The 24923-nt window shown below is 37.7% G+C and overlaps 1 protein-coding gene across 1 annotated transcript; it reads right to left on the bottom strand.

Moving 5' to 3' along the window:
* On the bottom strand, positions 1–23276 carry LOC136267875 (cytochrome P450 4B1-like). Its single transcript, XM_066063047.1, has 14 exons — positions 22947–23276; positions 20665–20806; positions 17155–17327; positions 11329–11453; positions 11216–11278; positions 11074–11170; positions 10914–11027; positions 9482–9569; positions 9078–9180; positions 3338–3468; positions 3184–3248; positions 3055–3137; positions 257–322; positions 1–205 (listed from the first exon to the last, which is right to left on the bottom strand). The coding sequence occupies exons 1-14, from the start codon at positions 23115–23117 to the stop codon at positions 88–90; spliced, it is 1539 nt and encodes a 512-aa protein (XP_065919119.1). The 5' UTR covers positions 23118–23276; the 3' UTR covers positions 1–87.
* Between the last annotated feature and the right edge of the window lie 1647 nt (positions 23277–24923).

The following is a 24923-nucleotide window of genomic DNA, read 5'->3' as shown; positions in this document are numbered from 1 at the left end:
TGACCTTTAATATGTTGTAGACAAATCATTTGCATTAATCATCACACAATTATACGAAATGATAATAATCTTCTATGATGAAAGAATTTACTCTGTACAGTTGTCAGCTAGCAAGTTAAATTTTAGTTTAACTCCGTATTTTGCCCGAAGAATAACTTGAGGCACCATTTCAACCACATGATTATCATCGAGTTGTAAAGAGAACCTACAAAACATCCATACAAATTCTAGAACATGTTATTGTAGTGCAACATACTTGTGCAGTATTTTACCAATCACTACCCTCTCCTCATTCAGAGCAAAGTTTTGACCAATACAGTTTCTGCAAGATACATATATAGTAACTGTCACATTTCATAATAAAGGCCATTATTTTGTGTTTTAAACTTGATGACCCAAACCTAAGAACTTAAGACAGCAGATATGAACAGACAAAGTATGCACTAAAATCTGCTTAATTTGAGGCAACACAAAACCAGACCCTAAATAAATTGTTATATAAGTAATAGGGTTATTTGAATAAAAATTCCTATATATTTGTGTGTGAATTTAAATTGCATAGGTTCAGCTTCACTATGTATGATTTTATTTACATGAAAAATACAGCTTAAAGCAAGAAACATAATGGTATAGCAATGTGCCTTCCAAATTTCTTTGTACGATATATACAAATGCTTTTTTTCTTATTTTTCTTTTTGTGCACAAAAGTAATCATAACTCATGCATGCTTTTTGAATGTGAAGGATAAAAGAGTCAAGTACAGTGTATTTTTCTGTTAAACCGGAACCCATTGAAATTCTGAAAAAACAGATTTTCAAAATGCAGTTCTATAGTATGCAGACCCTAAAGGTTACACAAAAAGTCAGATTGTAATTAAAGTGTGTAATTATTTAAGTAGTTAGTATTGATTGTACGTATTTTATGGCTGTTGGTTGCTACCAACAGACCTTTGGTGTTTTTATACCGCTATAAAGGCTAAATAAATAAATATAAATAAATAAATAAATAAATAAAGAAGTAAAGTCTCTACACATGGTTACAAGTTCAGATCTTTACTTGCTGAGTTACACCATGGGTTAGATACACCTTTGAAATTACCACTTGGCATCAAATTGCAATGAAAGAAACACCTACAGATCTGCAATCACAACACTGCCCCAGTAACAGAGAAGTCTAGGTAGCTTCAATCCACAAGAGTTATTAACCATTATAATTTTCATGGCATCATAAAGTTGTGAAAACTTCACAAATAATATTCACTACAAGCCATTTCTTTATACCATTGGTCTTACACAAGCCAGCACAAACATACAGAGGTCTTACTCACTAGTACACTATAAAAACTGACGCAGAAAAGTTGTTCTCACCATTTAGGATACCACACTAAAACCACAAATTACCCTTCCGTTGCTGCTAAAATTACCCTTGCTGCTAAAATTTTGTGCCTTAAACTAAGTTCCTACACTACTCTACATACTTTTGTGAATGTCTTCTTCACTATTACCAGGGGCAGATCTAGGGGGGTTTCTGAGGTTTCCAGAAACTGGTCAAGTGTATCAGGTATTCAAAATTATATTTTACAGTGATTTGCATTGGTACAAAGGTTCAGATCGAAATACTTTAATAGAGCAGTCAACCACTCTAATAGAACAGTCACATTTTGTATTTCTCTTAAGAACTGTAAGTAGCTAGCTACTTTATTTACCTGTGCCAACACAGTAAAAATAGTCCAAAATGTTATAACAAAGTATTAAAATCTGAAAATCTTCCTGGGGACATGCCCCAAGACCCCCAGAACAACATCCATGTCTATTGTATGCTTCAAATGTCAAATTTGCTCTGTCCCTTAACTCTTTAGTCTGCACCTGATAGCTACTGTACCAGAAGAAAGTACAATTAAGCAGCCTACATTATACCTAACATAATATTTATTATATTTTTAAACTGTCAATATTGCTACGAGATTCAATTTCAAATTGCACAATTTTCTGGAAAATCTTGCCCCCATACTCCCCTAAATTTAAATTTGCATATAGCAAAAGTTTGGAAACCAGTCACCAAAATTCCTGGGGCCGCCCTTGATTACTCACTAAACAATAATGAATTTCTTCTTACAACAAAGCCACATGCTTTAACATGCAGCGTGGCCATATGTAAGCGTAAACATGTGATCTAACAAAACAAATTCTTGTGGTGACAGCATGGCTTCCTTCCATACAGCTTCCTATTATATGTGTTCCAGTATGCCGCCACCTTAAGATCACTGTCAAGATTAATTGCAAGTGCAGGTAAATTAAACTGGAAATAAGTTGAAAATTGGTCTGTAATTATAGCTCAAACCTTCTGTGATTAGAGAGGATGATTTATTGCTCTGAGTGACTGTTCTATTAGAATATTTCAAAAATGTTTGTTGCACATGTTAGGTTTTTGGTTTATAATTCTATCCACAAAAAGTATGATTCTAACCAGGGACAGCTAAGACTAAACTACCAAGTCCCTAACTACTGTGTCACCAATGCCAGCTAATTTTCTACCTAATAAATAAAAGTTTTAGCTGATTATACTACATGCAAGTCATATAGCTTAGCAGCTCCAAGGTTTTAGTAACTTCTAAAGGTTTTATGACTACTGTATTAGAGTGCAAAAGATTATTTATTAAAAGTAACAAAAAACTATTAATAACAAAATACATAGCTAAAAGTTTAATAACTCTGATTTGTATATAGAAATTAATGTAATAGTATGTAAGTCCCATTCATAGCTGGCCTATATGAAAGAAATGATATCCATAGCCAAGGGGGTCACCCTTTAAGAAGCCAAGATTAAATGTGAATCAAAAGCGGTAGCCAAAAAATGGCTGCAGTGATGTTAATGTCAAACAATTTTAAGTGTAGCTATGTTATTATTAAAATTGATCAGCATTAACATTGTTTTTGGGTGTCACTATTAATTTCACAGCATTTAACACCCTGGTTTTTTTTGAAGGCATACCCTTTGTCACAGCTTGGCTGTTTTGGCACAAATAAATATCACAGTAAACTAATATTCATGTACCTTGGGCCAGCTGAAAATGGCATGTATGCGAAATTATCCCTTCCTTCACTTCTCTCAGGGAGAAATCTCAAAGGATCATATTCCTGTAGTAGTACAGTTTGTTACTATACACAATATGTATTGTCATACTTCAGGATTCTCCCATACATCAGGTTGACGATGTACCTCCAATGCACCAATAATCACAAATGTACCTACAGACATTTGGTACAAGTAGTAGAATTAGTGGCAAGCTTGTGTACACAGCTCCTTGTATGGGACCTTGATGTACTTTTATCATTACCTTTTGGTATTAGATGACCATGAATGATAGTGTCTTCTGATAGATCTCTGAAGTAGTGAGGTACAGGTGGGTACAACCTCATTGCCTCCTTTATGCACATTGTAGTGTAGGAGAGTGACTTTAGGTCTTCCCTGGAGAGTGTAAATATATCAAGACACACGGTAGTGTGTCGTGCGGCCCAAGAAGCCGGCGCGCCACACCGTGAGTATATTGACAGGAAGAACGAAAACGTCATTTTCACACCTTTGTATCTCGGTGATCACTTATCTGATTGGAACCAAATTTGCTACACAGTTGCCCGCCAGCCAAGGGAGTCTACATTCCACATTTGAAGGAAATCGCTCCAGCCATTTCCGAGATACGAGCTGCCAAAGTTTCGTTTTTTTTTCTTCGTTTTTTTTTTCTTCTTCGTCTTTTCACACACTTGCAAAAATTGCTATAACAAGCAAACGCGTACTCCGATCGCCTTGAAATTTGGCACACAGAAAGGGAGTCCAAAGGCGAATCCTAGCATCAAATTTGGTACAAATCCGATGAATGGTTCAGGAGTTATGACCGATTATTCGCGTAAAACAAGATCGATTTGTTGTCACGCCTACAGGGTAAACCGCTTCATGGAATGAGTTGAAAATTGCTATGTAGATGGAGTAACCATCGTAGGAGTGCCTTTTGGTGGTTTGAAAGGAATCGAGATAAAGACCACGGAGATATGACACAAAACCCAACCTGTGTCACAATTACGCGATAGATTTTTATGAATAAAAAAGTATTAGTTTTCACGCCTACTAGGCAAACTGCTTAGAGCAATGAGCTGAAAATCGGTGTATAGCTGGAATAATCTTCATAGAAAGTCCTTGCAGTAGTACAGAAGAATCGGAATACAAACCACTGGGTTATGATTCGAAAGCCAACTCCGTGTAGCAAATGCGAGATCGAGATACTCTAATAGAACAGTCACCCTAATAGAGCATTCGGCTAATTTATTTACTCCATTATAGAATTTTATTACATCACAAGTTATTCTGTAGGTAGTTCAGCTGCAAACAGTTAATCTTATAGACAGTTCAGCAAGAAGACAGTCACCATGTGGAGAGTTAAGCAAATATACCACTATAGAGATTCAGAACATTACAAGTCACACTGAAGAAAGTTCAGCTATAAACAAGTCATGCACTGTGTAGAGAATTCAGCTACAATTAAGTCACTCTCTAGAGAATTCAGTTACACAGAATTCAGCTACACACAAGTCACTGTGGAGAGAGTTCAGCTACAAACAAATTACCCTTTAGAGTGATCAGCTACAAACAAAACACTTTGCAGGGTGTTCAACTGCAACAAATCAATTACCTTTAGAGTGATCAGCAATGAACAAATCAACACAAATCTACCTGTAGAGAGATCAGCTAGAAACAAATCACCCTGAAGAGAGTTCAGCTACAAAAAATCACCCTGTAGAGACACCAGCTAGAAACTAGACACAATGTAAGGAGTTCAGCTACAAGCAATCACCCTGTAGAGAGTTCAGCTAAAACAAATCAACCTGCAGAGAGATCAGCTACAAACAAATCACCTTATAGAGAGTTCAGCTACAAACAGATTACCTGTAGAGAGATCGGCTACAAACAAATCAACCTGCAGAGAGATCAGCTATATACACACAAATCAACTTGTAGAGAGATCAGCTACAAACAAATCACCCTGTAGAGAGATCAGCTAGAAACTACACACAATGTAAGGAGTTCAGCTACAAACAAATCACCCTGTAGAGAGATCAGCTACAAACTAGACACAAAGTAAGGAGTTCAGCTACAAGCAAATTACCCTGTAGAGAGTTCATCTACAAACAAATCAACCTGTAGAGCAATCAGCTAGAAACAAATCACCCTGAAGAGAGGTCAGCTACAAAAAAAATCACCCTGTAGAGAGATCAGCTACAAACAAATTGCCCTGTAGAGAGATCGGCTACAAACAAATCAACCTGCAGAGAGATCAGCTGCACACAAATCAACTTGTAGAGAGTTCAGCTACACAAACAAATTACCCTGTAGAGAGATCGGCTATAAACAAATCAGCCTGTAGAGAGTTCAGCTAAAACAAATCAACCTGCAAAGAGGTCAACTACAAACAAATCACCTTATAGAGAGTTCAGCTACAAACAAATTACCCTATAGAGAGATCGGCTACAAACAAATCAACCTGCAGAGAGATCAGCTACACACAAATCAACTTGTAGAGAGATCAATTACAAACAAATCACCCTGTAGAGAGATCAGCTAGAAACTACACACAATGTAAGGAGTTCAGCTACAAATAAATCACCTTATAGAGAGTTCAGCTACAAACAAATCACTCTGTAGAGAGATCAGCTAGAAACTGGACACAATGTAAGGAGTTCAGCTACAAGCAAATCACCCTTTAGTGAGTTCAGCTACGAACAAATCAACCTGCAGTGAGATCACCTACAAAAAAGCACCTTGTACAGAGTTCAGCTACAAACAAATTACCCTGTAGAGAGATCGGCTACAAACAAATCAACCAGTAGAAAGATCAGCTACACACAAATCAACTTGTAGAGACATCAGCTACAAACAAATCACCCTGTAGAGAGATCAGCTAGAAACTAGTCACAATGTAAGGAGTTCAGCTACAAGAAAATCACCCTGTAGAGAGTTCAGCTAAAACAAATCAACCTGCAGAGAGATCAGCTACAAATAAATCACTTTATAGACAGTTCAGCTACAAACAAATTACCTTGTAGAGAGATCGGCTACAAATTAATCAACCTGCAGAGAGATCAGCTACACACAAATCAACTTGTAGAGAGATCAGCTACAAACAAATCACCCTGTAGAGAGATCAGCTAGAAACTAGATACAATGCAAGGAGTTCAGCTACAAGCAAAATCACCCTTTAGTGAGTTCAGTTACAAACAAATCAACCTGCAGTGAGATCACCCACAAAAACGCACTTGTACAGAGTTCAGTTACAAACAAATCACCCTGTAGAGAGATCAGGTAGAAGATTTCACCTTGTAGAGAGTTCAGCAACAAAGAAACCATCATATAGAGAGTTCAGCTACAAAGAAATTACCCCGTAGAGAGTTCAGCTAGAAGAAGTCACCTTGTAAAGAGTTTAGCTACAAAGAAACCATCATGTACAGAGTTCAGCTACAAAGAAACCACCTGTACAGAATTCAACTAAAAAACAAATCACCCTGTATAGAGATCAGCTAGAAGAAGTTACCTTGTAGATAGTTCAGCTACAACAATTCACCCTGTAGAAAGATCAGCTAGAAGAAGTCACCTTGTAGAGTGTTCAGTTACAAAGAAACCATCATGTAGAGAGTTCAGCTGCAAACAAATCACTCTGTAGAGTGTTCAGTTACAAAGAAACCATCATGTAGAGAGTTCAGCCTCATACAAACCACCTTGTAGAGAATTCAACTACAACAAATCACCCTGTAGAGAAGAAATTACCTTGTAGAGAGTTCAGCTACAAAGAAACCACCATGTAGAGAGTTTAGCTGCAAACAATTCACCTGTAGAGAGTTCAGCTAGAAACAAATCACCCCGTAGAGAGATCAACTGGACGAAGTCACCTTATAGAGAGTTCAGCTACAAAGAAACCATCATGTAGAGAGTTCAGCTGCAAACAAATCACCCTGCAGAGAGTTCAGCTACAAAAAAAATCACCCTGTAGAGAGTTCAGCTAGACGAAGTCACCTTATAGAGAGTTCAGCTACAAAGAAACCATCATGTAGAGAGTTCGGCTATAAAGACACCACCATGTAGAGAGTTTAGCTGCAAACAAATCACCTGTTACAGAGAGTTCAGCTACAAAGAAACCATCCTGTATATAGTTCAGCTACATTTCAAGTCACCCAGTAGAGAGATCAGCTGCAAAAAAAATCCTGTGGGGAATAATGAGCATGTAATAAATATATGTATATAATTTTTATAATTACTAATAAAATCAAAAATAATTGAAGTACTAAAATTCTTCTTTAAGTTCTTTTCTTCTTCCTGTGGTAAAGAAAAAAAACACATGGGTTAAAAAAGCCCCAAAGCCAGCCATAGGCCGGCTTTGCAGTATACAAATACAAAAAGAAGTGATATCTAATCAAAAACAGCCAAGCTGTAAAAAAAGGTGCGGCCCCCATAAAGGCCATGGTGAAAAAAGATGTGAAATTCAAGGTGGCGGCCAAGAAATGGCTGTGATGGTAGGTTAATGGTTACATTTTAATAACGGCAATTCAGGTGAATTTTGTGCCGCTTGGTCTTGGCACCAAATTCACCTGAATTGTTGTTATTAAAATGTAACCATTAACCTACCATCACAGCCATTTCTTGGCCGCCACCTTGGATTTCACATCTTTTTTCACCATGGCCTTTATGGGGGCCGCACCTTTTTTTACAGCTTCGCTGTTTTTGATTAGATCACATATACAGCTGTGTCCACAGATGAGGAGCATTTATTTGATATGGTGTAGTGTATTACTACAAATTGACTGAATATTAGTAAATGTATTGTACACATGTAAAGTTGGGGGAAGCGCATTGTAAATGCAACGCGTTATGTAATATATTACTAATGTGTAGTAACAAGCAAATATTATATCCTGAAATTGTAACACGTTACTTATTTTTCATGCACATTGCATCCAGTACATTATTGGTTGAATTTTGGGTACAGACAGCACTGGAGATAGCATTGCAGATGAGCGATTCTATGAAGAACTTTGCCAATGGATGATGTTGCATTCTGTACCAAGTTACAAGGTGCTGGTTTATTCCAATGTAACCTCACTTGATATACATGTTTAGTACTGTGTAATATCAAGCACCTCCTATTATCTTGTTAGCTATCTATAAATAGATTTATAAAAAGTAAATTGTAAATACTTGGTTATGCTGAGTCAAATACTATGAAGTCGTATACTAAACATTCATTCTAGCTGACTTGACAATCTGAGACGCACATTTCTCTGGTGTAGTTCAGTCATAAAAACATAGTATTTTGGCACTTTCCATGCACTTGGTTTATGTGACTTGTGTCACTTGTAGTTGTAGACTGGTAACTTGTATTTAGAAGGTTGGACTTGCTATATACAGTGTATGTAGCTTGTAACAAACAAATGTATTAATACCGTAGTTACAGCCCTCAGAGTGACATGCAATATGTATATAACTAATTGTTTTTTCTGGAAGTAATATGTAACTGTAGTGTTTTACATTGCTAAGAAGTAACGAGTAATACGTATATAACAAGTTACATTTTTTAGAGCAACAACCCAAACTCTGTACACATGTAAACTGCTGTCATTGAGAATATTTAGCTAGTAGGCATTAGAGGTGTGTGATGACTAATTTAGTCATATCTCGATATTTCCTTTGAACTTATCTCAATTATCTAACATATCTCGATAACTGAAACAATTATTTATTTTAATAAAGTGCCAATATTGTAACCAGTAAAGTGAGCAAATTGCAATTTGAAGACTATAAAAAAGTGAAAAATGTTAGTCTTTACACTGTTCCCAAGTGGTAGGAGAGTTGGAGCCCCCAGGAGGTGCCTACACCATCAGGTATACAAATAATTTATGTAAGTTTACTATTATCTAGATTAATAAACCTATTATCCTTATCTCGATAAGTCTTATGATATCTCGATAATCGAATATATCTAGATAATCACACACCTCTAGTAGGCATGGAGTTACCACAGTCCACTATATACCTACCATTCAAAGGACTCTCTACCATCAAGTACTGTTCTAATCTCTTCCCTGCACTTCTCCTGATGGTCAGGATACTTGGCCAAACAGTACAGGGTCCAGAAAATGCCTGTGTACATTGTGATAAAGTCTACTAATTTTACCTGTATAAATGGTATACTACTGATACACATGTAAACTGCATTTACTCTAATTATGCTAAAAGTATACTATTTTTCTATGACCAAATTAAGGATGTAACTAATTCAGTTAAGTGTAGATGGATGTAAAATGTTTATGCACAAGAGCACAAAGAACATATATTTACAAAATCGTAGAGCGGTTCTGTTATAGAAGGTGTGTCATAATTTGAGTAAGTGCAGTATAAAGAAAAAAATACACGTATAGTGGAGCAAAATTTTATAAATTACCAGCAGCAGTAGTGTCATGTCCTTCAAACATAAATGTATCTACTTCAGCTCTGATCTCTTCATCAGTTAAACCAACACCATCTTCATCCTGTATAACAACATCAGTTACCTTTAGTTATTATTTATAAGTGCATATGTTTCTGTTTGAGTAAGTGTGTGCATGTGCGTGTGTTATGTGTGTGTGTGTATATTTGTGTGTGTGTGTATATTTGTGTGTGTGGTGTGTCTGTGTGTATGTATGTGTGCATGTATGTGTGCATGTATGTATGTGTGTTGTGTGTATGCATGTGCATGTATGTGTGTGTGTGTGTGTGTGTGTGTGTGTGTGTGTATGCACGTATGTGTGTGTAGTGAGGCAGCATAGCCAAGTGGCTAGGCCATCAGCCTGGTAATCAAAAGGTTCCAGGTTTGATGCCAATTTGGTGTTGTTGTTGTTTCCTTGAGCAAGTAACTTTACTCACATTGCTTAGTTTACCCAGCTGTATATTGGGGACCTGGTGGCCTGGTGTCAACTGGGAAAGCAGCCCACCCAGCTATAACATCAATGGGTAAATGGATGCTCAACTGTTCTTGACTTGTTTAGAGGTGTTGGGATCATTGTGGAACTTCAGGTTCCATGATCTCTCTTCATGAGTCCTCCTGTGGGTTACTAGCCCTGTCCCAGGAGGATTTGCCTACGCAAGGCTCCAGTGTCTGAGTGGTGCACAGGCATCCCAGTACTGGTTCATTGGGTGACAATAGCTGTGTTTCGCATGGCTGCAGTAGGCTTTGCTTTGTGTGTGTGTGTGTGCGTGTGCGTATGTGTGTTTGTGTGTGCATGCATGCGTGTGTGAATGTGTATGTGTGTGTACATGTCACTATGTGTGCATTTGTGGGGTGTGTTTATATTTGTAGGGACATGATCCCTAATCAAACTTAATTTCCTTGTATTTTGTTTGTCTTTTTGTATCATAATTCTGAACTCACGCATTCCACATCAAAAGAAAGAATAGTGATGTTTTTGTCTGGACATGCACCCCAATATATTAGGAAAAGCGATGCAACCATTACGCTTCATTTTTTGCTATGTTCAGCCTGTTACAGTATTACAAATGAGAACATTAAAAGAAGCACCTCTGCAATCAATCCAGTCATTATGGGAAATATGGATAATTTCTGTTACAAAAGTAGAGAATCCATCACATGCACCATGAAACAACGCTTTGGGCTTTCAGTTAAAAGAAATAGGGCACAAAGGAGAACAAAGCTAAGTCCATAATGCATATTGTATGTACTGTGGTATGCCAAGACACCTGTCAGGCTGAGGGAACATCTAACAGTGAAAAAATCAAGTACGTAGCCTTAGTCATTATTGAGTTGTGAAGGTATTGTTCTGGCAGTTAGTCAGTCAGTACTATTGTACTGTATGATGACAGTGTTTACACCACATAACCTTGCTAGTTAACAAGATGTCTAGAAAATCCAGATACTTTCTACCACCAGTTGGTTGTAATGGTTCACCCTTCTTGATCTGTTCCTCCAGAACAGTTTTCCTATCCCTTACCACCTGTGGACATAATGATATGAGCATGATAAAGTCATTATCTTGTCACCTTGTCTGAATGATCATGAACAATTTTGCATGCTCTTCTAAACTCTCTCCCAGATGGTGACAGGTAAAACAGAAAATCAGATTGGTGGGGTATATACCTATAAACAGTGATGCTCTTTTACCAAGCCAAACTAATATCTTACAATAATCTTTGTACGAGTAGCCTGGACAAAGCACATACAGATGTCACATAAGGTGATTGCTTCCTGAAGAGTAGAGAGATTTGGAGCCAATACATATATCTATGATTGAATACCCTAAGTCTTGACAGTCACTTTTGTAGCTGAAGGCACATCTTAAAATAACATCTAGGGTCAGTAGACTAACTGAATCACAAATCTCTACTGATTCAGTGGATGAAGCTAATTTAGCCCATTTTTCCTGTTTAAAAAAGTCACACATACTTTAGAACATCATACAGCATGGTAGTACTATATAGTAAGGATCATAAAGATTTGTATTTTCCCAATAAACATCAATTTCAAACAGAAGCTAACTACACAATACCACCTTGACAGTACTGGTCAGGTATACAAACATGTCTTCAGTGTGACACAAAATGCTTCTGATAAGTTGCTACATAAATCAAATATATCAAGACACACGGTAGTGTGTCTGTGGCCAAGAAAGCCAGCATGCCACACTATGAGTATATTGACAGGAAGAAAGAAAACAGTATTCTCACGCATGCATAGCTCCATGGCCCCTCCTCCAAAGCACATCATTTTTGCATTATAGCTGTCCGCCAGGTAGGGTAGGCCACATGGAAAATTTGATTAAATTCACACCAGCATTCTGCGAGATATGGGTGCTTAAAGCCTTGATTTAATTTATTTGTTTTTTTTTCTTAAGCTGTAGTGGGGTTATGGGGGCTTTGATTTATTTTGCACACTTTGCAAAATTGATATAAAATGCAAATGTGCAACTCAATTGCCTCGATCTTTGGAACAAATGAAGAGCGTATAAAGGTGAATATACATACCAAGTTTGATATGAATCTGATGAATAGCCAAGGAGTTACGAATGTTTATTCACATAAAAAGATCAAACTTCTGTCACGGCTACAGGGTAAACCGAGTATGGAAAAACTTGAAAATTGGTGTGTACATTGGCTGATCATCATAGCAGTGCCTTTTGATGGTTTGAAAAGCAATAGAGTTACAACTACAAAGTTGAAAAGCAAAGTGTAAAATCACGGGATTGAAATACTCTAATAGAGCAGTCACTGTGGGGTAAAAGGTGTACAAAAACATTGAAAAAACTTACCAAAATTCAAACTGGGGACCTCCATACCTAACGCCCATAACCACTGAGCCACTGCTATCTTGGCTGATCACCTCAGCTTTATAAATAAAAATTCTAGCTTATAAATACCTACCAATAAAAGTACTAGAACATGCAGTATTAGAATCCCTCAAAAAAATTTGCACTCTATTAGAATAGTACAGTAAAGAGCATGCAATATATAGATCTACCAATAGAAGTTCTAGATTGTCATTCTATGTATGTTCTATTAGAAGTTTTTAAAAAATGTGTACTCTATTAGAGTATTACAATAACAAGTATTGAAGTAAAGGATGCAATAGATCTACCAATGAAAGTTCTTGAACATTCTACATGTTCTATTAGAAATGTGCACTTTATTATATTAATATTGAAGTAAAGATTGTTCTAGAACATTTTATGCATGTTCTATTAGAAGTCCTCAAAAAAAATGTATGCTCTATTAGAGTAATTACAATACATTTATAAGTCTGTCTTCAATAATCATCATTGTGTTTGTATAGATAAGAAGAAATGTGGGTAAAACAAACCATAAATTCAGTCATAGGCTGGCCTTATAAAGTACAAAAAGAAGTGAAATACACACAAAAACAGCCAAGCTGTGAAATAATGGTGCAGCCTTAAAAATCCTGGGTGAAAAAGTTGTGAAATCAAAGGTGTCATTGTTAAAATTTATTAGCATTAACATCATTGTAGCCATTTCTTGGCTGCCACTTTTGATTTCACAGCCCAGGCTTTCTTAAGGCCACACCATTTTTTCACAGCTTGGCTGTTTTTGTGTGGATATATATTAGATCAAAGGAATTCTGAGGATACATTTGCCATGTATCAAGACACACGGTAGTGTGTCGTGTGACAAAGAAAGCTGGTGACCACACCGTGAGTATATTTACAGGAAGAAAGAAAACAGCTTTTTTTATGTATGCATACCTCCATGGTCCCTTCTCCAAAGCACGCCATTTTTGCATTATAGCTGTCCCCCAAGTACACAGAAAGTTTGATTAAATTCGCAACAGCCATTTGCGAGACATAGGCGTTCAAAATTTCGTTTTAATTTCTTCATTTTTTCTTATGTCGTACAGGGGCTACGGGGGCTTTGATTTCTTTTTGCACACTTAGCAAAAATTGCTATACTGAAAGCAAACGTGTAACTCGATTGCCATGATCTTTGGCACAAATGAAGAGCGTGTAACGGTGGATTCACGTACTAAATTTGTTGTGAATTTGAGTAATATTCAAGGAGTTATGAGCGTTTATTCACGTAAAAAAAGATCAAACTTCTGTCATGGCTACAGGGTAAACCAAGTATAGAAATAACTTGAAAATTGGTGTGTAGATAGGCTGATCATCGTAGCAGTGCCTTTTGATAGTTTGAATAGCAATAGAGAGTTACAGCGACAAAGTTATAAAGCAAAAACTAAGCATGTGTAAAATCGCGGGATCGAGATACTCTAATAGAACAGTCACCGCGGGGTAAAAAAGGTGTGCAAAAAATGTCGAAAAAAATTACCAGAGTTCGAACCAGGACCTCCATACCTAACACCTGCATCCTTAACCACTGCTACCTTGGCTGATCACCTCACTTAATTTCTGCTTTATAAATGAAATTTCTAGTTGAAATATGCTCATAATCAAACGTTTGTAATTTCATAGATCTACCAATAGAAGTATTAGATTGTTCTAGAACATTCTATGTATGTTCTATTAGAAGTCCTCAAAAAAATGTGCACTCTATTAGAGTATTACAATAATATTATCAAATATTGAATTAAATCATGCAATGAAATACATTTATAAGTCTGTCTTCAATAATCATCATTGTATCTACATAGAAAAGAAGAAATATGAGTAAAAACAAACCTCAAAGTCAGCCATAGGCTGGTTTTGGGGCCTTATAAAAAGGAGTGAAATCCACACAAAAACAGCCAAGCTGTGAAAAAATGGTGCGGCCTTAAAAAGCCTGGGTGACAAAAGTTGTGAAATCAAAGGTGGTGGCCAAGAAATGGCTGCAATGATGTTAATGCTAATAAATTTTAACAATGCACACTGCCATTATTAAAATTTTTTAGCATTAACATCATTGCAGGCATTTTTTGGCTGCCACCTTTGATTTCACAACTTTTTTCACCCAGGCTTTTTAAGGCTGCACCATTTTTTCACAGCTTGGCTATTTTTGGGTGGATACCTCTTCACAGGAATACAACTAAATGTATACCAGTGTACATGGAAATGTATCCCAGGAAAGTGGTTGTACTTCAAAGAACAAGCCACTTTCATCAAAGCAACCATAACCTTGATGTGGATGAGGTATAGTGGTACCGCCCCTTTTGTTCTATAAAGGTTCAGACTGAAATCAATTATGGGAATAAATTGATACTAATGTGACTATTATCATGAATTGGAGTCTTACCACAAGAAACACTCAAATGAAGGCATTTCAGTATCTATGGGTTGGGAAACATTAGTTAAAAGTGAGAACTAGTCTTATAGTGTATCCACAAGCGTTTTGGCATGTTTTCGAATATGGACTACACCCACATTACAAATATCACGAGTTAACCACTGTACAGTGAAGCTTATCCCTTTAGGCCTTTAGTATAATTTTTTATATTGTAATAGTCTTTAAACAATGCGATAGCATTAAACACTTGCAGATTTTTTCCCAACTTCACTTTTTCCATGATATCCTTGGGACTCATCCGTTCATTATAGCAAACACAGCTACAATGTTACATGCATGTTGCCTAGCCATAACCAAATCTTTCATGCCTTTATATAAAGTGAATCCAGTGGATAGATTTGTATTACTCACCTGGCACAGCCTGCAACGAAATTGGTATGTAACATGAACACTCCTGATATGTATGCTTGCAGCCTTGCATATATATCGGGCAAATCCCTTGTGCCTATGTTACAACTATTACTAGTAGACTTTTTTCTCTTTCTTTCTTTCTTTCTTTTTTTCTTTCTCTCTTTCTTTCTTTTTCTTTCTTTCTCTCTCTCTACTGACTGACTGACTAACTAACTGATGCCTTCAGACAAGCGTAACTCTTGGTACAGTGCATGCATCATGGACTAACCTTTGTCCTCCTTTAAATCCTATTTCCTTTGGTTTGTATTGTAAGATGTCGATTCGCAATAACATGTCACACATAAAATAAACTGGGAATGATCCAAAATCATACACCACACCCTCAACAATCAAAGTATTTTTTGAGTAGTAAGTGGAATTTTAGGTGAACTTCATGCATTGTTCTTTGTGTCTAGGGCTGTGCAGCTAACGATCCGAACATAGCCGAAAACTAATATGATATTTGAATACATACTTAACTATAAGGTGTACCAATAAAACACTTATAATTTATCACGGTGCCACTTTGTGCTCACTTCAGGAAGACAAAAAGCATTCTGTTAAAATTTTACATGGAATTGTAAGATTATCTCACTTTGGGTTGATCACCTGTAGCTTACTTTTATCATGATAATGCAACACTGAAATTTTCATGATAATGACTTTTTACAATAATCTATTTATCATAATTGCTCACCAAAGGGCTTGCATGCATGCTGCACTCCTTGGTAGTCCTGGGTGATACTGAAAATCAATGCCATTTGATATATTGACAAGCTTATATTCATGATATGATTAAATATTGAGTAAAATTAAATTTGTCAAGCAGTGAGACTAGTAACAATACATAACACATTATTGCATCATACAGTATTATATCATAGAATGTGAAATGGTGCCAGACAACAGCTGGAATTTGCCCATAATCGAATTGCCTTTCCTTTGAAGGTATATAGCAAGTGCAGGAAATACAACCACTAACCAGATTTAATTAGGCAATATTAGCAAATATATTGTCTGGACAATATTATTGCGGCTTTATAATTTACCTCTATACTATATATTGTGCAGTTCAATATCGTGATATTGACAATATATCGAAATATTGCCCAGCACTACTCCTTGGTCTATGTTTCAAGATGGGTCGGACAAGGCTGCCCGAGTACCAGCAGCACTGGTGCACAAGCGATGCTTTCTGACCATGGGTCTGCTGTGACAGTGAGCACTACATGCAGTTTGAAGGCTATACCCTCTTTAGCTTGGCTGTATATTGTGCAAATATTATGTATTTGCAAGTCCAATATCTGACCTCTGATAGGCCTTTTTCTACAGCATAACCAACATGATTAAAGAAAGAACTTACTGTTTTTTTATAAGTTGGCACATCTTTTTCTCTAACGATCTCAATTGTTGACTGTTCTACTACAATGTGGTTGCTCTATTAGATTATCTCAAGTGCACATTTTGTTACACAAAGTGTGGTGTATTACTATACTTTATTTGCAATTAGGAATGGTTTGAGCTATGTTTGGCCAGGTAAACCATCAAATTTTGACTGATTCCCACATGTGGGCTACTCTGTAGGCATGACAGCAAATCAGCTATTCATGTCAACAATGTTCATAATTCTGCAAATGCTTATAGGATTCCAACATTAAATATTGCCTTAGGACTCAGTCTGTTAAGAGCGTCAAATTTTAGGGCAATTGGATAATACAATTATGGTTTTAGTAACTGCGCAAAAAAAAAACACTTCAAGAGCTGGAGAATTACTTAAATGTGCAATGTGGAATACCAAAAGTGTAGGTCAATTTAAATTGTCCTGTTTAGTGAAGAGAGCACAAAGTTAGCATGCATGAAACTACATTGTGGTTGTTCTGAATACCACTCAACACAGTACAATGTCTCTTGATACTCTATACATATAATTATACAAAATACACTTACTATCAAGGTCTGTACACATTCATTGTACACTTGAACATATGGTTTAAGTACTCCAAAATGGAAGGCTGGTGTTAGAAGTCTCCTACTACGAAACCACTTCTCATCATTAGCTACTAATAGTCCAGTCCCAATCCAGGGAATTATCATTCGATAAAGTCGATGAGCTTTTCTTTCTGTAAATAAATTACATACAGTGTAAAGAAATAATATTATGTGCATGCACAGTATCAATGAAAACAAAAGCTTGAACAACAATAATATATGTTTTTGTGTTAGCTGATTGGCAGACCAAGTCTGGGAAAACTGGTTTTATTGCCTATTTAAAAGTATCGAGAAATGCCAGTTTTAAGCATTTAGTGTGTTGTAGTCCGACGACAATGGTTGAAGCTACGTGTACTAAATTTTCACACGTTTAACACCAATTCCTTACTTTCCAGAGCAAGTAGCCAACAGCTAAGATCCCCACATTTTTAGATAGTTTTTAAAATGATGTTAACTGTATCAGGTGAGCTCTGATAGGGGTGGTGGGAGGGATGGAGGGAAGGGAAAGAGGTTGTTTACAAAATGAAAGGGGAACGCATATTGATGAATTAGGCCAAATAATGGGCCATTCAGGCCTCAAAACTGGTTAAACTGAAAGGAAATTTACTTTACCCAACACTATGAAGTTGTACAGCCGCATACAACCATCCCCAGGCTGGCTAGAGCTCCATAAGGTCCCAGACTGCTCATATGTATAGCTTGCCAATGTGCTTGGGATAAGCAGCCAGCAAAAGCAAACCACTCAAGTGTAGTTGATTTAAATTTGACGGTTTATTCATGTAGCTTCGTGTTCTTGGTGAAAATTCAAATCTGCTGTCATGGGTGACAAAACCGACTCAATCACATATTCTATTTTCATTGCACATCACAGTTTTCCAAAGTCTTATAAGCACCATGTGCTAACATTTTGCACTATGTGATTGTAATGGACAGTTGTTTAATGTATCTATACCAAAATAGTCAAGCCGTAAAAAAAAGGATGCAGCTCTAAGGTGAACAAAGATGTGGAATCCAAGGTGGTGGCCAAGAAATGGCTGTGATGGAAGGTAGCAAAATGGCAAAAAATTTAATAGCAACAATTCAGGTGAATTTGGTGCCAAGGGCAAGCGGCACTAATTCACCTGAATTGTTGTTATATATTAAAAGTTTAGTTATTAACCTACCATCACAGCCATTCTTGGCCGCCACCTTGGATTTCACATATTTTTTCACGAGGGCCACACCCTTTTGTACAGTTTTGTTGTTTTGGTATTCTTTTTGTATTTGTATACTCCAAAGCCAACCTTTGGCTGGCTTTGGAGCTTCTTTTACTTGTCTTCTTTCTTTAGGAGGAAGAGATCTAGAGCTGAATTTTTGCCTGTGGATATTTACAGTTCAATATTTATTTATTTTAAAATTAAAACTGAACAAAATCATCACATGAACTCTTTCCTACAGGTTGGCGTGTTTGTAGCTAAACTCTCTACATGCAGGGTAACTTGTACTCTCTACAGGGTGACTTGTTGTAACTGAACTCTCTACAGGGTGAATGATTTGGAACTGAACTCTCTACAGGGTGACTTGTTTGTAGCTGAGCTTTCTACAGGGTGACTTTTAATGTAGCTGAGCTCCCTACATGGTGACTTGTTGTAGCTGAACTCTCTACAGGGTGACTTGTTCATAGCTGAACTTTCTATAGGGTGACTTCTAATGTAGCCCAACTCTCTCTATGGGTGATTTGTTATAGCTGAACTTTTTACAATGTGAATTGTTTGTAGTTGAACTCTCTACAGGGTGACTTGTTATAGCTGAACTCTCCGCAATGTGACTTGCTTGTAGCTGAACTCTCCGCAATGTGACTTGCTTGTAGCTGAACTCTCTTGTTTGTAGCTGAGTTCTCTACAGGGCGACTTCTAATGTAGCTGAACTGTGTTACAGAAAACAGATAGTACCAATCAGATTGTGTTGTTGATAATTACTAAATTATTATGACATTTGTTTGGAGTTACCATAGATACTGTAGAAATATGTATGCATGGAAGAGTTTGTCATGACGTTTTGTGAAGTTGCAATATGATTGAGGCTGCTTATAGGATGCTCTTTAAAAGAACAAAAGATGGGGATAGTAAAGGGCATTGTAGTACTGGTGTACTGATAATACTACCTAAAGGGAATCTTTGATTATGCTAGCAGCTGTTCGTTAATCACGCTGCAAATTTTGAACCAGACCCTTCCTACATTGGAAGGAGCAAACCTCGCCAGACTATAATAGCTAAGTCATGTGTGAAGCCCCATAAAATATTAAAAAGCTAGATAATTAGATTTGATAGGTTGTGTTGACATGTCTGATAGCAGTTAGCTACAGGAAATGTTGATCAAACAAATTACCACACAAAAATACAGGTACCTAGCAACCTGTGTAGCTATATTATAGATAATTTTAGTGTAAAATATATGTTACCAAATGCAGTCTCTGAGGCAATCTGAGCATCTATTTTTCAAAAATTTTCTGGGGAGAGGGGGGCATCCCCCAGACCCCCTAGAACATGCATGCAAAATTTTGTATGCTCATGTACATGTCAACCTTATGACTACACTTGAAACCCCCTTTACAAATTTCTAAATCTGCCACGGGGTAACTACAGGAAGACTTCTAATGTCTACAGGATGAATTGTTTGTAGCTGAATTTTCTACTGGGTGACTTGTTGTAGATGAACTCTCTACAAGGAGACCTCTTATGTACCTGAACTCTCTACATTGTGACTTGTAATGTAGCTGAGCGCTCCAATAAAATGCATAGCTGAATACTCTAATAGGACTGCATTATTAGATCGTCCACTTGCTACAGGTAGTTGGGCTTCACATTAGTTATAACTCACAGGTCTAAACAGGCAGGGGTTTAAAACTCAGATTGTTCTATTCCACTGAAAGGCCTTCCCAAGATGATTAATCTACTTACATTTCAATTTTCAGCTCATTCCCTTCAGCAGTTTGTCTGGTAGGCGTGACAATAAATTGTTTTGTTATTCACAAAATTAAATTGCGCTCCTAATACACATGGTTGGCGATTTTGTTATAACTAACGGTCTTTATCTTAATTCTTTTCAAACCACCAAAAGGTACTCCTATGATGGTAAATTTTATCCTACGAATGAATTTTCAACCTGCTCTTTGAAGCAGTTTATCCTGTAGCTGTGACAACAAATTGCTTTTGCATTTTTTAAAAATTGTACATAAGTAACTTTCTTGTTTTTTTATGTGATCTATATGAAAATTTAACTGCAAATGTGCTTTGTGACGCTTCTGCTTCCCTCCAAATTTAAAGTTAATCGACCAAAGCACACGCAAGTTATTGTGATTTTTCTAAGTGTTGCAAAAAGAAGAAGTTAACAAAACAATTATACACAAAACACCAGGTCAGATTGAATAGCTATATCACTACATAGCTTTTATTTGAGGTGACAAATAAACTCTATGTTGATTCTAACCTTTTAGGACAATCTTTATAGTTTCTGGTCGATAACAATGGGCTGCTGCAATGAAAGGTCCAAACCAGATTGCACTAAGTTTGATGTCATTTGTAGCGTAGTAATTTAAAAAATGCAACATCATTTTTTCTGATCCATCAATCTATGTATGAGAACCACATGGTGACATGGATTAAAATAAATTTGTAGTCATCATTATACTATTTGAATGCATTTTGAAATACCAATCTGGCAATACTGAGTTCATCATGCTATTTCACCAACTGCTGTTATTATACAAAACCACGTATACAAATGAACCTTTAAAGATGGTTTAAAATTTGTCCATATTTCAGCTTCAAAAATATTATTTCACTTCAGCTTCCTTCATAATTTCAAAATTGGTAATTTGATTGTACACAGTTTGATTCTCAACTATCATCTCTTGAAATTTACAAAAGTTCCAGTGTTATTTTACTTTTTAGAAATAATTTCAGTGCTGCATGACCTAAGTCATTGCTTACCGCTCGATTTATTGACACTATTTAAAAATAATTTAATAGAACAATCATTTTTAGCATTTGGATAATCAAAGAATTTGATTAATCATGATTGATAATAGTTCGACCATACTACTTGTTCCAATAGTAGGAGTGCAATTAATTCCTGATTTGTTTTTGTAATTGCACTGTGAAACAGCCAATGAAATTACTGAGTAACCAATCAGAATTGCTGGCATACAAAGCCTTGTAAGTACAACAACTGATGATATCATAAGTAGCTAATCAGATTAAGAAGCATTTTAAGTGCTGAAAGAATGATGCAATTCCAGACGGATTCTGTATCATGTACCACCCATCTTACTGGCACTCCTGTGCAATCCACACACACACGCACTGTCAACTCATGCACTCACTGTAACACACACACACACACACACACACACACACACACACACACACACACACACACACACACACACACACACACACACACACACACACACACACACACACACACACACACACACACACACACACACACACACACACACACACACACACACACACACACACACACACACACACACACACACACACACACACACACACACACACACACACACACACACACACACACACACACACACACACACACACACACACACACACACACACACACACACACACACACACACACACACACACACACACACACACACACACACACACACACACACACACACACACACACACACACACACACACACACACACACACACACACACACACACACACACACACACACACACACACACACACACACACACACACACACACACACACACACACACACACACACACACACACACACACACACACACACACACACACACACACACACACACACACACACACACACACACACACACACACACACACACACACACACACACACACACACACACACACACACACACACACACACACACACACACACACACACACACACACACACACACACACACACACACACACACACACACACACACACACACACACACACACACACACACACACACACACACACACACACACACACACACACACACACACACACACACACACACACACACACACACACACACACACACACACACACACACACACACACACACACACACACACACACACACACACACACACACACACACACACACACACACACACACACACACACACACACACACACACACACACACACACACACACACACACACACACACACACACACACACACACACACACACACACACACACACACACACACACACACACACACACACACACACACACACACACACACACACACACACACACACACACACACACACACACACACACACACACACACACACACACACACACACACACACACACACACACACACACACACACACACACACACACACACACACACACACACACACACACACACACACACACACACACACACACACACACACACACACACACACACACACACACACACACACACACACACACACACACACACACACACACACACACACACACACACACACACACACACACACACACACACACACACACACACACACACACACACACACACACACACACACACACACACACACACACACACACACACACACACACACACACACACACACACACACACACACACACACATACACGCACACACACGCACGCACACGCAGTGTACATTTAGCAAGCTAGTGTAGCTATAATCATTTTACTCACGATGTGAAGGTGACCCCATAGCCAGTGGGTGGGCAAGCGGGGCAAACAGCGAAGGTAGTACCACTGTCTACTGAAGAGAACGACTGAAGGATACGACTTGTAACATATCCAGATGGTTAGTAGACACACGATACAGTATATTGTCCATCCAGTCGCTATTAAAAGTATCATCAGGATATCAGTGCCAGTCGAGTTTGGTTCACAAACCGGGTTCAGCAGTATAGCAGCTCAGTATGCCGAGCTAGCGTCGTGGTCCTGGGGATCACATTCAGTACAGATTTCAGATCACCCAGTTTGATTTGATTATGACTTAGATAAACTGAGGTTGATTACAGTATAAGGTAGCAACGTAGCTATGATACCAGGGGCGGATCCAGGGAGGGGGGGGGGGGGGGGGGGGGTTCAAAGGGTTCCATGGAACCCCCCTTTTGAAAGAGCCTCTCTTACTCGAGATACTCTAATAGAGCAGTCAAGATTGAGATACTCTAATAGAGCAGTCACAGTATTCTTAAGAGGAGCAGTGTAGCAGGCTACGTGTGAAGTTATAAATAAGGAAATATAGTTGGTGAGGGTATCTATGGTGAGAGGCAGTTATTGTCAACAGGTGATGACCTTTTTCTTTGTTTTCGTCTTCGACTTACAGCTAGGCTGAAGTTGCAGTTGCAATTCCAGAGTGGAACCCCCCCTTTTAAAAAGTCTGGATCCGCCCCTGGATACTGACAGTGTGTATAGTCAGCTAATTAGCATAGTATTTTGTCATTTAGGTAGTGGTTAGCTTCCTACCAACTTTATATGTCTTTATCTTGACATCATAGGATACTACTACTGTTTTTCTACTATCTAGTGCTGGACATCTAATCTAGCAGCTATATTTAGTGGGTATCTATCTATAAAGCTGAAAAGCCGTCTGACCATCTACAATTCCAATGGCGTCCAACGATTTTCTTTCGGATTTTCTCGCCAGCTAGCTAGCAACTCCTCGTACAGCCTCTTTGGAATATTGCTGAAATCTCAAATGCTAGCTCACTCTGAAATCTGGAATCTTAAAAATTGTATATTTTACGTACACTTTCGTATACTATGCAGCATCATGTTTGCTTCACTTTGCATCTTTGTCATAGTGAGTCTCATACCCAGACCCCCCCAAGGAAATAGGGTCTGGGCACGAGACTATCTTCATCAACCGTCCGAAACCTTCCTCTTGTGAAAAATTTCTGGATACTAAATATTTTGGTGAAACCTTGTCTTTGACAAATCAGATAATAATAAGTTATCCAATTATTCTGAACTCTATTATTTTTGTTCTGAAAACTTGCCATTGGATCATAGCTACAGGATTTTTCGAGTCGCTGGCCCCATGCACATACATATCAAAGTGGTTTTTATATCATATGCCTAACAACTTAATCACTATCAATAAAACTAATACTTCAAATTTTTCACCCAGTGTTTACCTTGCCCCAACACCACTGTTTCAGGGGCTCCAACTTGGGAACTTAATTCTTTGGGACTGAGACTTACCAACTTGAAAGTGCCGCCTACTGATGATAATGGAGATGTAGATCATACATAAAATTGACAATTTTAACTCACAAGCAATTGTTTGGAAGCTGAAAACATGGATTATATATGTATATTCAAATTCAATTATAATAATGTATGTGGTGTTTCTACAGCTCCAGCAGCTGGAGGTGGTTTGCCATGCTACAGCTCTGTCACTGCATCATGTGATGTGATACTTCAACATGTGGTATTATGCCACTGTAGCTGGTTGTTCGTAACATTTAGAGTGCATTGAATGCAATGCAGATTGCAAGTAGTCTAAACACTTGTGCGCAGTCTGCGCACATTTCCATATTTGGCTATCTGATGCATTGCTAAAGAATACCGCTTATGTTGTCATGAACTAGTTAGGATTTAACCAGCATTGAGTCACATCTGCAGGATACAGTATTGGGCCTGATTATGTTTTATTGT

The sequence above is a fragment of the Dysidea avara genome, chromosome 10 (genome assembly GCF_963678975.1).
Source record: "Dysidea avara chromosome 10, odDysAvar1.4, whole genome shotgun sequence".
NCBI classification, from domain to species: domain Eukaryota; kingdom Metazoa; phylum Porifera; class Demospongiae; order Dictyoceratida; family Dysideidae; genus Dysidea; species Dysidea avara.
Note: the sequence above shows the minus strand (reverse complement) of the source record. Positions and strands in the feature narration are given on the sequence as shown.

What these genes read in the sequence shown, in the direction of transcription:
- LOC136267875 (XM_066063047.1), bottom strand. Translation starts at nt 23,117, where the DNA reads ATGATACTTTTAATAGCGACTGGATGGACAATATACTGTATCGTGTGT. An exon ending in CTACTCGTACAAAGATTATT is followed by an intron (nt 11,171 to 11,215) that starts GTAAGATATTAG and finishes CACTGTTTATAG; the next exon opens with GTATATACCCCACCAATCTG. An exon ending in TTCATGATCATTCAGACAAG is followed by an intron (nt 11,028 to 11,073) that starts GTGACAAGATAA and finishes TTATGTCCACAG; the next exon opens with GTGGTAAGGGATAGGAAAAC.